Source organism: Rhinopithecus roxellana, chromosome 11 (assembly GCF_007565055.1).
Source record: "Rhinopithecus roxellana isolate Shanxi Qingling chromosome 11, ASM756505v1, whole genome shotgun sequence".
Taxonomy (NCBI): Eukaryota; Metazoa; Chordata; class Mammalia; order Primates; family Cercopithecidae; genus Rhinopithecus; species Rhinopithecus roxellana.
The window spans coordinates 3855867-3871751 of record NC_044559.1 but is presented as its reverse complement, the minus strand read 5'-3'; the positions used below and the strand labels follow the sequence as shown (position 1 = coordinate 3871751).

Here is a 15885-nt window from a genome sequence, read left to right as displayed (position 1 = left end):
ATTCTCAGGTTGCATTGGCATGGTCCTTTAGCAGTCACGCAGAAATCCCAGTCCCAGGGCTCAAGATGTGACATCTTAGCTGAGTCCAGGGCATAGGAGGCAACTCAGTGTAGGTGGAGCCAAGAGACCCAAACAGACCTGAGAGGCACCCAAGTCTGTGTCCCATCCAGGAATCAGTGATTCAGCCCAGGGGTCCCGGCTGTATAAGAAGGTATGTGGGCCTGGATGCCAGAGTGACTTCCAGGATGTCAGCGAGGAGGGGGTGCCGGAGCTGGGGTCAGTGGAACTGGAAATCTTAGACCTTCACTTTTGTGAGCTGCCTTAGAGACATGTGGACCCAGATAAACCAAATCTGGAAGCCACCAAGTCCCCATTCTTTGTCTTTCAGAGCCTGGAGGGAAAGCAGCTCCCATTCCATGATGCTCCCGAGGGTAGCAGCGTTTTCACACGTGCACTTTTCTCATGAAAGGGCGAGGAAGAAGAAATAGAACTCTGAGAACACCCACCATGCCCCACCCAGTGTTGTGTGGCTACCTTGCATCATTCTCTCCTTCGAGAGAATTAAAATTCTCTTTGAAATCAAAAATGATGTTTACTGGAAACTTTTGCTGTTCAAAAGCAAAACATGTCCATTGCAGGAAAATCAAAAATCTCCATTGATGTTGCCATCCAGAAACAATCACTGTAGACACTTCGGTGCATGTATTTTTAGAACTTCCTCTCTCTCTCTCTTTCATTCTCTCTAACCAAACTTGGATAATATTACGTGCGCATATATTGAATTTCTTTTCAAGTCATTAAATAAGCTTCTACAGACTCATTTTAATGTTGTTTTGTCTCATATCCTCTCCCACTGACTACTTAGCTTGTTTTCAATTTATCACTAATGTCAGCAATACAACAATCAGCATTGCTGCAGCTAAATTTATCTTTACTTGTGCCTTGGAATAAATTCCTAGTTGAGGACGTGCTGGGTCATTTTGAGGTGTCTTGCTGCATACTGCCAATGGTAACAATGTGCCAGACCACTTAACCACAGCTTTTTAACACTTCTTTTTGAATATTGATAATAGCCTGATCAATTAAGCCACATTAACCCCACTTTACCAATGTAGAAATTGGGGCTCAGAGAAGTGGACTTGCCCTTGTCCATGAGCTAGTAAGTTGCTGACAAGACATCCTGGGAATAAAACTCTTGAAACCCATTCTGCTTTGGTATCGAGAACCAAGCTCTGCAAGGCTGAGCTGGGAGCTGGGGAGGCTGCCGCTGGGACAGGCCTTTTCCAGGGCACAGGACTCAGCAGCTGCAGAGAAGCTGCACAGCTTACCTGAGACACATCAGGCTGCTCATCCTCGCTCTGTCCCTGTAGCAGTTCAGGGGCCTTGAAAGGAGCAGCCTCTATGTGAGAAACATGGCCTTGGAAAGAAAGGCTTCCAGTCGCAGAAAGCAGGGCTGACCAGGGGCAGATCACATAGTCCGAGGAATCTGAAACCAAGCCAGTGATGGGGCTGTAGAGACAGAGCTTCCATCTGGGGGGCCAGAATGGGACTGTGCCCAGCAGGTGCCTGGCAGTACCCATCTCTGGGACTGAATGTGAGCAAGACCCGGAGGAGACATGGAACAGAACAAATTCAACCCTGATGCATGGTATACTAAAAGGTGGCTGTGGCCACGGCCAGGAAGTTACCACCTGCACCTAAATTCATCCGTGGCCCAAGAGTCTCAAGGTAAAAGGTAAAGAGAGGGTCAGGCACACCTGGAATTTAGCACAAGCCTGAGTTCTCTAGAGACAGACCAGGATCCAAGGCAGCTGGTCTTCTGGGAGCCCTGTAGCTGGGGAAGAGGGCGAAGATGACACTGAAGGCATAGGTACACAGCCTCCTCCATCGGCCCACTCTGGGACCCATCGCCCTCACAGAACATGTGTGATCTTTCACGCCAGCAGCCTCTGCTACATGCACTGAAGCCCCCAAGCACGTGTGATCTCTGAGTTGATACTTCAGTGTGGGCACTCAGTGTTTGTTCTGGAGCTTAATGCCTAGGAGCCCCAGAGTCATCCTTGGATACTGCTGCCTCAGGTCTCTCCTGTACTGAGAGTAGTGTGCAGCTTTCTCATTAGAGGGCTCTGAAGAGACACTGCAAGAGGCCTTATCTCTCCCGCAGTTTCTAGAGTTTAGTGCAAATGTGAGGCCATCTGGAGGTTGGGCTCTGCATAGAACACATGCCCAAGACATGAGATCCCTTGGCCACCTCAAGGCCTGAACTAGACATATGACCACCTTCTCCAATCTACACAGGACTCTAGTGGCCCTCCTGCCCACACCAACCTTCAGAGAGGTGACTCACCTGAGCCCACTTACACCCCAAAGGGTCGCCCTGACCCCCACTTGCAGTGCGTGCTCTCCACCTGGCCACCGGTGGCTATTGCCTGGGCCATGACTGCAGACCACCTCTGGCGGGGCACACCAGCAAATTCTACCATAATCATGAGCTGCAAGCACAGTTCCTCCCACAGATCTGAACCCCAAACAGGGAAGGGGGCTTCCCTTCAAAGTTTCTCCCTCACTGGGTACCTGCCCTCAGCCTTAGGAGACCCAGTAGCATTTTCTTTTTCTTTTCTTTCTTTCTTTTTTTTTTTTTTTTTTTTTTTTGAGACGGCGTTTCGTGGTCTTGTCTCCCAGGCTGGAGTGCAATGGCGTGATCTCAGCTCACTGCAATCTCTGCCTCCCGGGTTCAAGCGATTCTGCCTCAGCCTCCTGAGTAACTGGGACTATAGGTGTACGCCACCTTGCCCGGCTAATATTTTGTATGTGTATTTTTAGTAGAGACAGGGTTTCACCATGTTGGCCAGGCTGCTATTGAACTCTTGACCTCAGGTGATCCACCCCCGTCGGCCTCCCAAAGTGCTGGGATTACAGGAGTGAGCCACCACCCCCCACCAGTATTTTCTTATGCCTTACAGTTGTCTTCAAACAGAGTTTAATAATTCTTTCTATTAACCTCCCCTGTTTAGAACACAGGGTAGGTCTGCCTTTTTTTTTTCTTTTTTTCCTTTTTTTTTTTTGAGATGAGTCTTGCTCTGTTGCCCAGGCTGGAGGGCAGTGGCACAATATTGGCTCACTGCAACCTCTGCCTCCTGGGTTCAACCAATTCTGTCTTGGCCTCTCGAGTAGCTGAGATTACAGGCGGGTGCCACCACACCCAGCTAATTTTTTTTTTTTTTTTTTTTTTTGTATTTTTAATAGAGACAGAGTTTCACCATGTTGGCCAGGCTGGTCCCAAACCCCTGACCTTGGGTAATCTGCCCACCTCGACCTCCCAAAGTGCTGGGATTACAGGTAGTGAGCCACTGCGCCCTGCCAGGCCTGCCTTCTGATGGGGCACAGAGTAGTGCGACATCTGGTGGACAGAGTGTGGGGGTGTCCTGGGTGACCACCCCATGCCTCTCATCTCTGGTTATGTCCAGAGACAGCCTATGTGCTGTTAGATGCACATAGCACTGCAGCCACTCTCTTCCTAAATCCTCCCAGCTTTGCATGCCTGGAAATGCTGCAACTCCAAGGCGGAAGCAAAGCCTTTCTTTCAACTCTGCCACATGGCATGGGTCCAAGAGACAGGCCTGCCCTCCCAGTGCAGCTCCAAGGGTGGGTGCTATTCGTCCACTCATTCTAATACCTCAGACTAATCACAGATCAAGAAGCAACAACCTTGTTCTGTGCCCTCAGAGGTTGAAAAGAAAAATGTTTTTTAAAAAAAGCAGCAGCAGCCAGAACTGTATTAGTGTGGGAAGCTTCACATACAACCGCCCCAAACATACTCTCTTACCGTTGCGGAGATCTTCTAGGAGCTGCTCAGCGGCCAGGAACAGGAGGGACCAGATTTCCTCCTCAGACAGAGCTTCACCCCTGACCTGCAGGGCACTGGCCAGTGTCACAGAGGACAGGCTCATGCCTACGATAAAGACATGCATGTGACAGGGCCCCTGTAATGTCCAGGAACATGTCCGGGCCCATACTCGCCACTCTGGCCCAGCCAGGCATGGTCTGGGCACTCCCCGTGCACCGTGCACCGGCACTATGTTTTCATCACCTAGGTCTCTGGGGTCAGGCAGAGAGCCAAGCACACAGAGGAGTTAAAGAAATGTTAACTGCGGGACTGGCCAGGCTGGCTGGTCAGTTCTCAGTGAATGAGTAAACAAATTCCCAAATGAAAGGTTAAATGAATAAATAAATACATGAATGACCAAATGAAGCATGAGAACAGCACCTCCCAGCTGCGCGCAAGCTGTTGCAGAGAGTAACCTACACCTGAGTATTATGTGGCCTCCTCTCCTTCTCTCTCTGGGGAAGTTAGCTAACCATTTTTGCCTGCAATACATCATTCACATCTTTCATCTCTGGCTGCCACATGCAGAGTTAGATTTGGTGCCAGTACCACCCCTTTCTCCAGCACCTGCCTGAAGTGCAAGAGCGACTCACTAGACAGAAGTATAAGCTCCACATTTCAGAAAGGGGCAGCCTCACAGAGAAACTGGAGGAGGCTGAAGAGGGCTAGTCTTCTCTTCCCTCTCTTCTGGGAAGCAGGGCCTTTAGACCAAAGCTGATGTTTAAATGCCTATCTCCCTGACAAAGCTGCCACCCACTCATCTCCAGAGACCCGGGTGCTGGGTGGCACAGGAAGAAGCCAGGCAGGCTTTTCCTAATCCATTTACATCCTCATTGATCTTTCTCTACAGCCAGAGCTCAAGCAGGGTGGGTGTGGAGTGTGGGGCACTAGATGGGGAGAACGTAGAGGCACCCCCATCCCCCATTAGCACACTAATCCAAGATCTACCCCCCAGCTGCCCACCTCCCTGCAGACACCTCTGTTACCAGCCTCCTCCAGCCTCAGGAAGAGAGGCAGGTTTCAGGAGAAAGAGGCTTGGTCTGCCACCTCTCCCCGGGGCAGGAAGGGAGGTGCAGCAGGACCCCCTCAGGAAGCTTGACCTGTGAGCCGTCACTTATCACAAGCAGTCTGTGAAGAAGGGAGTATTTTTTTTTTTTTTTTTTTTTTTTTTTTTTTTTTTGAGACGGAATCTGGCTCTGTTGCCTGGGCTGGAGTGCAGTGGCCGGATCTCAGCTCACTGCAAGCTCCGCCTCCCGGGTTCACGCCATTCTCCTGCTTCAGCCTCCCGAGTAGCTGGGACTACAGGCGCCCGCCACCTCGCCCGGCTAGTTTTTTGTATTTTTAGTAGAGATGGGGTTTCACCGTGTTAGCCAGGATGGTCTCGATCTCCTGACCTCGTGATCCGCCCGTCTCAGCCTCCCAAAGTGCTGGGATTACAGGCTTGAGCCACCGCGCCCGGCTTAAGTATTGTTTCTATTTGCAGACAGGAAAGAAGTCCAAGGTAATCAGATAAAAAGTGACGAATTCGAAGCTGAACTCCAGGCCCACTCTCTTTTTATTTTCTTTCTTTTCTTTTTTCTTTCCTTTCCTTCCTTTTCCTTTCCATTTCTTTCCTTTTTTTTTTTTTATCTCCCGTCTTATTTTAGAAACTGAGATTTGTGGACTTGGCATTTCTGTTCCACCACATTTTTCTAACTCTCTATAGCCACAGTGAAAGGTTGCTTATTAAAGATAAGAAGGGGGAAGAACAAGACAATGATTCTTATACAAAAAATCTCTAAATCCCAAAATAAAATATTGAATGGGTGGGGTTTTTTAAATTGCTTTATGACTAGACAAAAATGCATTAAAATCTTCTAGGCTGATATGGCTAGTGAAGACCATTATTTCAGTACAAAATTTCAATGGAGGGAGGACAAACTTTTCAACAAATAGTTCTGGATCCATCATGGAAAAAAGCTGAACATGGGCCTAAACCTTGCACCTTATGCAAAAATTACTTCAAAATGAATCATAGATTTAATATAGAACATAAAACTATAAACTTTCATGGAGGAAAATGGGAGAAAATATTTAGGACTCATCACAAACAAGGACTCCCCAATAAAATGAACAGCTGATTTCTCATCAAAATCCATGGAGGTCAAAAGGCAGTTGGATGACATATGGTCTTAACTAGCCACACCAGCCTTGAAGACTTAATGCATTTTTTTCTAGTCCCAAGGCAGTTAGAAAAACCCCACCCAATATCAAAATACATTTTTGATATAATATCAAAATGCTTAGAGGGGAGACTGTCAAACAAGAATTTGGTAGACAACAAAGCAATCGATCCTTCAAAATTGAAAGAGAAATTAAGACCTATTCACATAAACAAACATTGTGCAAATTTGTTGCTAGCACACCCTTCCCTCCGAGAAATCCCAATGGAGTCCTTCAGACTGAAATGAAAAGACACTAGACAGTAACCCAAATCCACATGAAGAAATGGGAGCACCACTAAAGATAATAACATAGGTAAATGTAAAAGACAATAAAAATGTATTTTGACTGGAACTCTTTTTTCTCCTACAAGAAGCTTTTTAAAAGGAGCATCCAGCATCTGGAAAAGCACATAACTGGCCAGGTTTGCCAATCAAGCACCCTTCTTTTTGTTAAAGCTAAGAGTCACTTGAGGCTTGAAGTTGCTGTTTTTGTTATTGGAAGTGTCAGGATCACAACTTCCATATCAAATATAACTATGATCCAGGAGTCAATGACAGGAAATTACTCATCATCCTTTCAATTAAAAAAAAAAAAAAAGAAAGAAACCGTTGTCATGCTTGTTCCAATGCACAAGCATGATCCCTCCACAGAAGAAAACGCATGCTTTCCAGTTTTCTGCACCAACTCCCTGCCTGACCAACTACAGTGTTACAGTGGAATGTTATGATCTGTCCACAGTGGCAAGTTGGTTCCTGGAGAGTGCGGGAAGCCTGGGAATCATCCAGAGCTCTGAATTTCCCTGGCTGGCTTCTGGACTACAACGTGGGTTACCAATGCTCTGCAAGCTAGCAGGTAGGCCAAGATTTGTTTTGCTGCTAGGCAAAAATGCAAATTCCTTTTCTTGACCTGAGAGGTCTGGCAGGCAGATGAGTCTCACCCACCTCTCCAACTCCACTTCCCACCTCCCTGTCCCTTGCTTACCTCCCTCACCATATTCCTCCCTCACCATGTTCCATCACACTGGGCTTGTGGTGGATTATGAAGTAAGATAATTCTTTACACTAGCCCACCAGCCCTCAAGAACCAGCCTGGACTCACAATTAACATTGTTATCTCTGTGTGATATTGTGAATACTATTTCAAAGCCCACTGCTATTTCCTTGAATGACAATACAAGCTAATACTTCCATAGCATTTACTGTACGATCTCATTTAAGCCTCATGACAGCCTTCTGAAATAGGGCTACCATCATGCCCATTTTAAAGATGAGGAACAGAGAGGTTAAATGACTTGGCCAGTGTCACACAGCTTGGACTTGGGTTTATGCTCTTGGTCTCAGAGGCAGGGCTCTTCCCCACCATATTACGCTGGCTGTGGAAATGCTGTGAAGCACTTTATGGGGCCTATAATCTCAGGCTATGAAACAGTCATTAGCCTTTAGCCATCACACCAAGATGCCTCTGGGCTTCTCTCCAAGTTTTTCATGGTCTGGTGGGCTGTACCATACACTGAAAAGGTGATCATTAACTATGTAAAGGATGCAAGGATCCCACTGCATAGAGAGACCTGACAGTGAGGATGTTCTGGGAAAGCATCCAGTCAATGGGCATTTTGGGGGGCCCCTCCACAACGCTTATCTCTCATACACCTTCCCAGATCTCACCTACGTGGACTGACCCTCTATACTGACTCCACTATCTGAAGGCTTCGAGGCTCATCTAGTAGCATAGAAGTCTTCTTTGCCATTTGAGACCCCACTAGCCTATCCAGAGCTGCCTTGGGCCCTTTCCAGTGAGTTTCCAGGCTGAGGAGCATCCTATCTGCTATCCTGTTTTTGTCAGCCTTAGCCTGTAGCAGCCCCTCTCTCTGGCCTGCCTCGGGCTAGAATCTTTTTCCCTGCCCTTGATCTTTAGTGGTTCCACTTGGGCCTCCCTCTCCCATGTGCCATGGCAACAGTAGCCCTCAGCTTCATCTGTGAGGCTGTCCCTACAGCCTTCCCTCAGCCATTACTACATTTAATAAATACTAGTCAAGCACCTAGTATATTTCAAGCTCTGTATTACGAGTAGAATGAGGAACAATGTTAATAACCTACCCTGAGAGTCATGGGGTGGGCAGAGGAAGACAGCCAATGAGAAGGTAAGCAAATAAAATAATTCTGTAGAATGATAGACTATGAAGTAAGAAAAGGCAATGCATGATTACAAGTTTTTGGTGTGGAGGACATCTTTGCTGAAGTGATCAAGGAAGGTACCTCCAGGAGGTGTCACTGAAGCTGAGATTTGGAAGTTGAGAAGGCACCAGCCATGGGAAAAACTTCCCAGGTAGAGGGAAGAGCAAGCACAAAATCCCAGTTTGGCAGATTCCAAGAACTAAGAGAAGCCCGCTCATGGTGAGGGAGGTGAGGATGATAAGCCAGGGGTAGGGAGGTGGGAGGTGGAGTTGGAGAGGTGGGCGGGCCCTATCTGCCTGCAGACCTCTTAGGTCAAGAAAAAGAGTTTGCATTTTGGCATAGGAGCAATATAAATTTTGGCCTACCTGCTACTTTGCAGAGCACGTGCAACCCACACTGCAAAGCCAGGGAAAAGCTTTTTGACACTGGCTTGTGGCTGAGTATTAACTAGAAGGAGGGGAGAGTTCCAGAGGGCTGGATGCTAACACCTTAGCTCATCTGATGTTCATCAGTCCTGTAAGTAGGAATGGTTTTAATCAAGGGCAAGGCTCGCATCTGCTCCCTGCCCCCCCCCCCCCCCCCCACCCAGTAAGAACCCTTGGGTCCCTGTTCCCTAGAGAGCTGCCCAGTTGATCCCCAAGTGTCAACTGCAAGGATCAGCCACCTTACCCAGGTGGCACACCATATGCATTAGTTGCCAAGATATTTTGCAGCATTTGTAAAGTGCTGGCTTTTGAAGAAGTAAGGATTTCTGTTACCCCTAATTGTACATTGATTGACTGATTATATAGTGGCTTTTGAACTGTGAGATTTTGGTCGCATTTCGGTATTTTGTCTTCATTCATCTCCCCTCCCCAACTCTCTCCATCAAGACACCACCCATGACCTCTGGCCTTCATCTGTGACTGGTTAGTGAGATTGACAACTCTCTGGAATGTCCTGGAGACACTCCTGCATTGGGACAGAGGTTGGACCAAGGTCTCAGAGGTCTCTAAGGACCTTCTCAGCTCTGGAGCTGAAGGTGCCACTGCCCAGGAAGAGAAGGCGTGGAACAAAAGAAAGCAGAGGAGGCTTTGCAGGATGGGGACGAGTCACACGACTCCTGGCCTGATGGGTCAGGGGACTGGGCCACTATCTCTCCTTGGGACACTCCTTGTTTCTCCAAACTCCTGGTTTGTCCTCACCTCCTTGGCATTCTTTCTCCCTCTCACGGTCCCTGAAATGTTGTCTCTCAGGATTCTATTTGAGGCCCTGTATGGTTTCCTGTGGCTTCTATAACAAATTACCACAAACCTCGTGGATTAACACAAGAGAAATTTATTATCTCACAGTTCCAGAGACAAGAAATCCAAAATCAGTTTGACTGGGCTGAAGTCGGGGTGTCTGCAGAACCATGGTCCCTCCACAGGCTCCGAGGGAGAATCCTTCCCAGGCCTCCTCCAGCTTCTGCCAGCTGCCGCATTCCTCAGCTGTGGCCACATCACCCCAGTCTCTGCCTCTGTGGTCACATCGCCTTCTCCTCTTCTGTTTCAGATCTCCGTCTGTCTCGCTTTTATAGATATCTATGATTCTAGTTAAGCACCATCTAGATAATCCAGGACAATCTTCCCATCTCAACATCTTGTCACCCAATTGCATCTGCAGTCTCTCTCTTTTTTTTTTGCCTATAACATTCACAGGTTCCACAAATCAGGATGTGGATACCTTTACATTTTTCATTTTTTTTTTCTTTTTTTTCTTACTTTATTTACTTATTATTATTATTTTTTTGAGATGGAGTTTCATTCTCTCGCTCAGACTGGATTGCAGTGGCGTGATCTAGGCTCACTGCAACCCCCGCCTCCCAGGTTCAAGCAATTATCCTGCCTCAACCGCCCGAGTAGCTGGGATTACAGGCTCTCACCACCACTCCTGGCTAATTTTTGTATTTTTAGTAGACATGGGGTTTCGCCATGTTGGCCAGGCTAGTCTCTTAACTCCTCATCTCAAGTGATCCGCCCTCCTCTGCCTCCGAAAGTGCTGGGATTACAGGCATGAGTCACCACACCCAGCCAACCTTTACCTTGTTTTAGAGGGAGGCTTTATTCAGACCACCCCACCCTCTTTGTCATTCAACATTCTCTACCTGTTCGCCTGAAAAAGCCATGAGCTTTGGGAGGTTGAATTCTTAGCTCCTTGACCCTAGGCACAGGCCACATACTTATCTCTGAGACTCAGTCTTATCATCTGGTAAATAGGGTTGACAGCAGCAGTGACCTCATAGAACTGCCCAAGTGCTGAGCACATGAAAGGTAATGAGTGCATCAAATTTCCTGTCTCTTTTTATCTCTGCTCCAACCATCCAGAAAGGGATTTTAAACATCAGGGCTGCTGAGCAGCTTCCAACTATGGGATTTTTAAGATATGGTGTTAATTGTTTCCAGCTGTCTGCCAGGGTTGAGGTGCTATAAACATCCCATTTTCAACCTTAGCAAAATGCCTGAAGTATCTCCACAACACCCTAGGAAGAAACCAGGAAGAATGCGGGACTCCCAAGGAATTGAAGCTCTCAGAGTGATCTTTTCCTCTCTTCTCCTTTTGTTCCTTCAGTCTCTCTTCATTCCTTCTCCCTCTGGACATTTATTAAAAACCATCTGCCCACAGTCAGAACCAGAGATCTGAACAAAACTTTCCAGAAGGCAAGTTTTTCCCCCGAAGAAGGAAAAGACTGTCCTGCCTCATCTAGGCCCTAGTTAAAGAGTTAACAGTGTCAAGGTTCTTATCTTCTGGAATTCTTTCACAGTCAGCTTCCCAGAGCCTGACCTTGAGTGAGTGAGTGATGCTGACATTGCATCACTATCACCTTCTCCACACAGACCCTTCCCTGCTCTGTTTTCTCCCCCAGAGCCCCTGATTTAAATAGTAGCTACAGCACTGACACAGTATGACCTTGAACAAGGACACTCTCCACATCTCATTTCCCCATCTACAAAACAGAGATGTTAACTCCTACCTTACAAGGTGTGTGTAAAAAACAGAACAAGCTAATGCAAGAAAGGCAACTAGAAAACACCCTACCATTCTTCAGGATTCCAAGGTGGAATCTTGTATTTGTAGATGAGAGGATGCACACTAGTACAGAGAAATACTTTTGGGCATTTAGAACATTTTAGAGTAGTGTTTCTCGCATCTTCAATTTTTTACATCCCATTTCCCCAGTGTTTGCCACCTTCCCATCTCACTTGTACAATTAAGACAAGTTTCTTCATTTAAATGCATTTATTTTAAAAGGATACCACATATCATTATAGCAAATGGAAAGTTAGCATTATCAGATGTAAATAGAAAGTAATTATAACTATTTTTATAAAAATTATTGAATTTTTGCCAAATAAAATTGCCTTCAAAGGCTCTGAGCCTGGGTATGATTTTTCATTATGAAAGAAACAATTAGTTTTAGAAATATGAAAAGTCTATTTCTGAGCAGAGTGTCTTCTTGACATAATCTGAAAAATTGAAGTAAAATGTCAAGAGCATCATTCAATGTTATTAATGCAGTCATGTTCCACGTGGGCTCCATGGCCCCACCTATTCTTCTCTAAGGCTTTGGAGCCAGTTATAATGTAATGTGACCACAGTGTGAATTAGTTGACTCCTCACCAATTATACTTGATGATAATTACTTCTAAGGAGAGTAGCCCTTTACAGCTTACAGAGTCTTCATAAACCTCTGTGATTTCCACAAACATCCTTAAAAATAGAAAAGGCAAAAATGATCCCCACTTCCAGATGAGTAAACTGAGAATTTAATTGACTTAAGGTCACAAAAGTCACACAGCTAGTAAGGGCCATTTAAATTTCTGCAAGAGTGGAAGGCTGGGGTTGTGAGCTAACAAGACTAATTAAAGCTGTGTGGGTTTAAATTGGTCTTCAGTTTATTAAAGTTCTGAATTTAAAAAGCAACTTTGTCTCAAACCTTTAAATTTAAAGTATTATGTGCTATTAATCTAGTGACTTGCATATAAGAAGAACCATTTCACATGATGTTTAATATGTAATGTATTCATAATCTGTTGGTGGTCTCCAGAGAAACAGAACCAGTAGTACGTGAGTGTGTGTGTGTGAGAGTGTGTGTGTGTGTGTGAGTATATACACGCACACATTTTTTTTTCTCTTATCTTAGGAAGAAGGAAGCTAAGGTCATAGCCTGTGGTAATAGACTCACTACTCATAGACTTACAGAGCACATACCCTTTTCTCCCACCTTATTGCCTCATCACCAGGACTCCTGCATAAGAACAGCAGATGACAGCTAAAGAACAGCAAGGCCCAGATTCTACTTAAGAAGGAGTTTCTAGGAAAAGATAAAGACCATAAGGGAGAGAAAAACAAGAACAATAGAAAAAAATTGAAGTCTCAGATACCTACTGTATTAGGGCTCTCCAGAAAGACAGAACCAATAAGATGTATAGATATAGATGATATAGATATAGATATATCCAATGTATAATATTGGATAGGATATCCAAGAACTGTGGAACAATTACAAAAGGTATAACATACGTGTAAAAGGATACCAGAAGGAGAAAATGGAAAAGAGTAGAAAAATATGTGAAATATTTAAGGTAATACTGGCTGAGAATAGATGACAGATAGATAGGTAGATCTATATATGTATATGTATAGATAGATCTATATATATGTATAGATAGATATAGATATAGATATCTTATATATTATAGAGGCTGAGAATCTGCTATCTACAAGCTGAAGACCCAGGAAACTCAATGGTATAATTCAGTCCAAGTCTGAAGGCCTAACAACCACAGGAGCTAATGATGTAAATCCCAGTCCAAGGGCAGGAGATGAGATGTCCCAGCTCAAGCTGGGTAGGAAAAAAGGGATGAGTGTCTCCCTCCTGTGTCTTTTGTTCTATTATGGCCCTCAATAGATTATATGATGCCTGCCCATAGCACAATTCAAACTCTGATCTGTCCCAGAAATACCCTCACAGACACGTTCCAAAATAATGTTTCATCTGGGCAGCCCATGGCTTCATTAAAATTGACACATAAAATTAATTATAATACTTACAGCTATAGCAAACAGTAAACACAGCATTACTACTAGCCAGAAAAACACAAATGCTCTCATTAAAGGCCTGTTTATCTCAGTTCCTATTACCCAATACATCATGTCCAGCTTTCAACAAAAAATTATGTCATGTATAAAAACAACAAAAAACTCAGTTTGAAGAGACAAAACAAGTGAAAGAACCAGCCTCTGATATAGCAGAAACCTTGTGATTATCATACTAGAAATTTAAAATAACTATGATTAATACGCTAAGTGTTCAAATGGAAAGGGTGGGCAAGATGCAAGAATAGATGGGTAAAATGTAAGCAGAGACATGGAAATTCTAAAAATAAAAAATTTCTTAAAAGTTAGGAAATCAACATTGTAAGAGAAATGAAGAATTCCTTTGGTGGGCTCACCAGTAGATTGGACACCTACAAGGAAAGAAGCAAGGAGCTTATAGATGTGTCAGTAGAAACTTCCCAAATGGAAATGTGAAGAAAACAAAGAATGAAGAAAAATGGAACAGAATATCCAGGAACTGTGGAACAATTTCAAAAGGTGTGACATATGTGTAAGGGAATACCAGAAGGAGAAGATGGAAAATAATAGAAAAAATTTGAATAATGGCTGAGAATATTTCAAAATTGACAACAGACACCAAACCACAGATCTAGGAAGTTTGTAAAGCATCAAGAAACATACGCAATTCTAAACTTAAAAGTTAAAAAAAAAAAAAAAAGGTAAATTAATTTTCCCTGGGAAAAAAGCAAAACAAACAAACAAACAGAAAGTGAGAGAGAGAGAGAGAAATGTAACTTACATATAGCAGAAAAAGGATAAGAATTACAATGGATTTCTCTTCACAAACTGTTCTTTTTTTTTTTTTTTTTTTGAGACGGAGTCTCACTCTGTCGCCCGGGCTGGAGTGCAGTGGCCGGATCTCAGCTCACTGCAAGCTCCGCCTCCCAGGTTCATCCCATTCTCCTGCCTCAGTCTCCCGAGTAGCTGGGACTACAGGCGCCCCCCACCTCGCCCGGCTAGTTTTTTGTATTTTTTTTAGTAGAGGACGGGGTTTCACCGTGTTAGCCAGGATGGTCTCGATCTCCTGACCTCGTGATCCGCCCGCCTCGGCCTCCCAAAGTACTGGGATTACAGGCTTGAGCCACCGCGCCCGGCCCACAAACTGTTCTAGTAAAAACATCGTAGAATGTGATATTGAAAGTGTAAAAGTAAAAAAACTACCAATCTAGAATTCTGTATACTACAAAGTTATCATTCAAAGTGAAAAGAAATAAAGACTTTCTCAGACAAACAAAACCTGAGTATATTGGTCACCAGTAGGCTTGCCTTGCAAGAAATTTTAAAAATTCTTCAGAGAGAAGGAAAATGATACAGAAGAGAAACTCAGATCTTAAGCCATTTATTTCCCTTATTCTTTTTTTTTTTTTTTTTTTTTTTTTTTTTTTTTTTTTTTTTTTTGAGACAGAGTCTCGCTCTGTCACCCAGGCTGGAGTGCAGTGGCCGGATCTCAGCTCACTGCAAGCTCCGCCTCCCAGGTTTACGCCATTCTCCCGCCTCAGCCTCCCGAGTAGCTGGGACTACAGGCGCCCGCCACCTCGCCCGGCTAGTTTTTTGTATTTTTTAGTAGAGACGGGGTTTCACCGTGTTCATCAGGATGGTCTCGATCTCCTGACCTCGTGATCCGCCCGTCTCGGCCTCCCAAAGTGCTGGGATTACAGGCTTGAGCCACCGAGCCCTGGCCTTATTTCCCTTATTCTTAATTGATCTAATAGATAACTATTTTTCAAATTATAATAGCAACAACATATTGGGTGATTATACCTTATAAATAAGTAAAATTAATGCCAGTCAGTTATAAAGACTGGAAGGGAGAAACCGATATTACTCTGTGATAGGTACCTGTACCACACATGACCTATTTGAAAGTGGATTTAAATTTGTTGTAAATGTATACTGCAAACTCTAGAGCCACTACTAGAAATGTTTTTTAAAAGAAGTACAACTTACATGCTGAAATAATAGAAAATGCTCAATTACAACTGGAGAAGGCAGAAAAATATGGGAAGATCTTAAAAAGAAACAAAAACCAACTGCAACAAATAGAAAACAGGCCGGGCGCGGTGGCTCAAGCCTGTAATCCCAGCACTTTGGGAGGCCGAGGCGGGCGGATCACGAGGTCAGGAGATCGAGACCATCCTGGCTAACACGGTGAAACCCCGTCTCTACTAAAAAAAAAAATACAAAAAACTAGCCGGGCGAGGTGGGGGGCGCCTGTAGTCCCAGCTACTCGGGAGGCTGAGGCAGGAGAATGGCATAAACCCGGGAGGCGGAGTTTGCAGTGAGCTGAGATCTGGCCACTGCACTCCAGCCTGGGTGACAGAGTGAGACTCCTTCTCAAAAAAAAAAAAAAAAAAAAGAAAACAAAACAAACAAAAAAAAACAAATAGAAAACAGTTATAAATATGGTGGCTATTAATCTAACAACATCAATAATCACTTTAAATATAAAGTTCTAAGTATGCCAGTTACAAGACAGAAACT

The 15885-nt window shown here is 44.6% G+C and overlaps 1 protein-coding gene across 2 annotated transcripts in view; it reads right to left on the bottom strand.

The window, feature by feature from the left end:
- FRMPD2 (FERM and PDZ domain containing 2) overlaps positions 1–15885 on the bottom strand; it is a 127943-nt gene that overhangs the window by 98640 nt on the left and 13418 nt on the right. The window contains exons 2-3 of one of the 2 annotated variants that reach the window (XM_010383729.2): positions 3827–3952; positions 1329–1486 (exon numbers count right to left, since the gene is read on the bottom strand). In XM_010383729.2, coding sequence (XP_010382031.1) covers positions 1329–1486; positions 3827–3952 — 284 coding nt within the window. Of the gene's footprint in view, positions 1–1328; positions 1487–3826; positions 4013–15885 lie in introns of those variants that run through there. The other variant, XM_030940836.1, reaches the window with a different exon arrangement.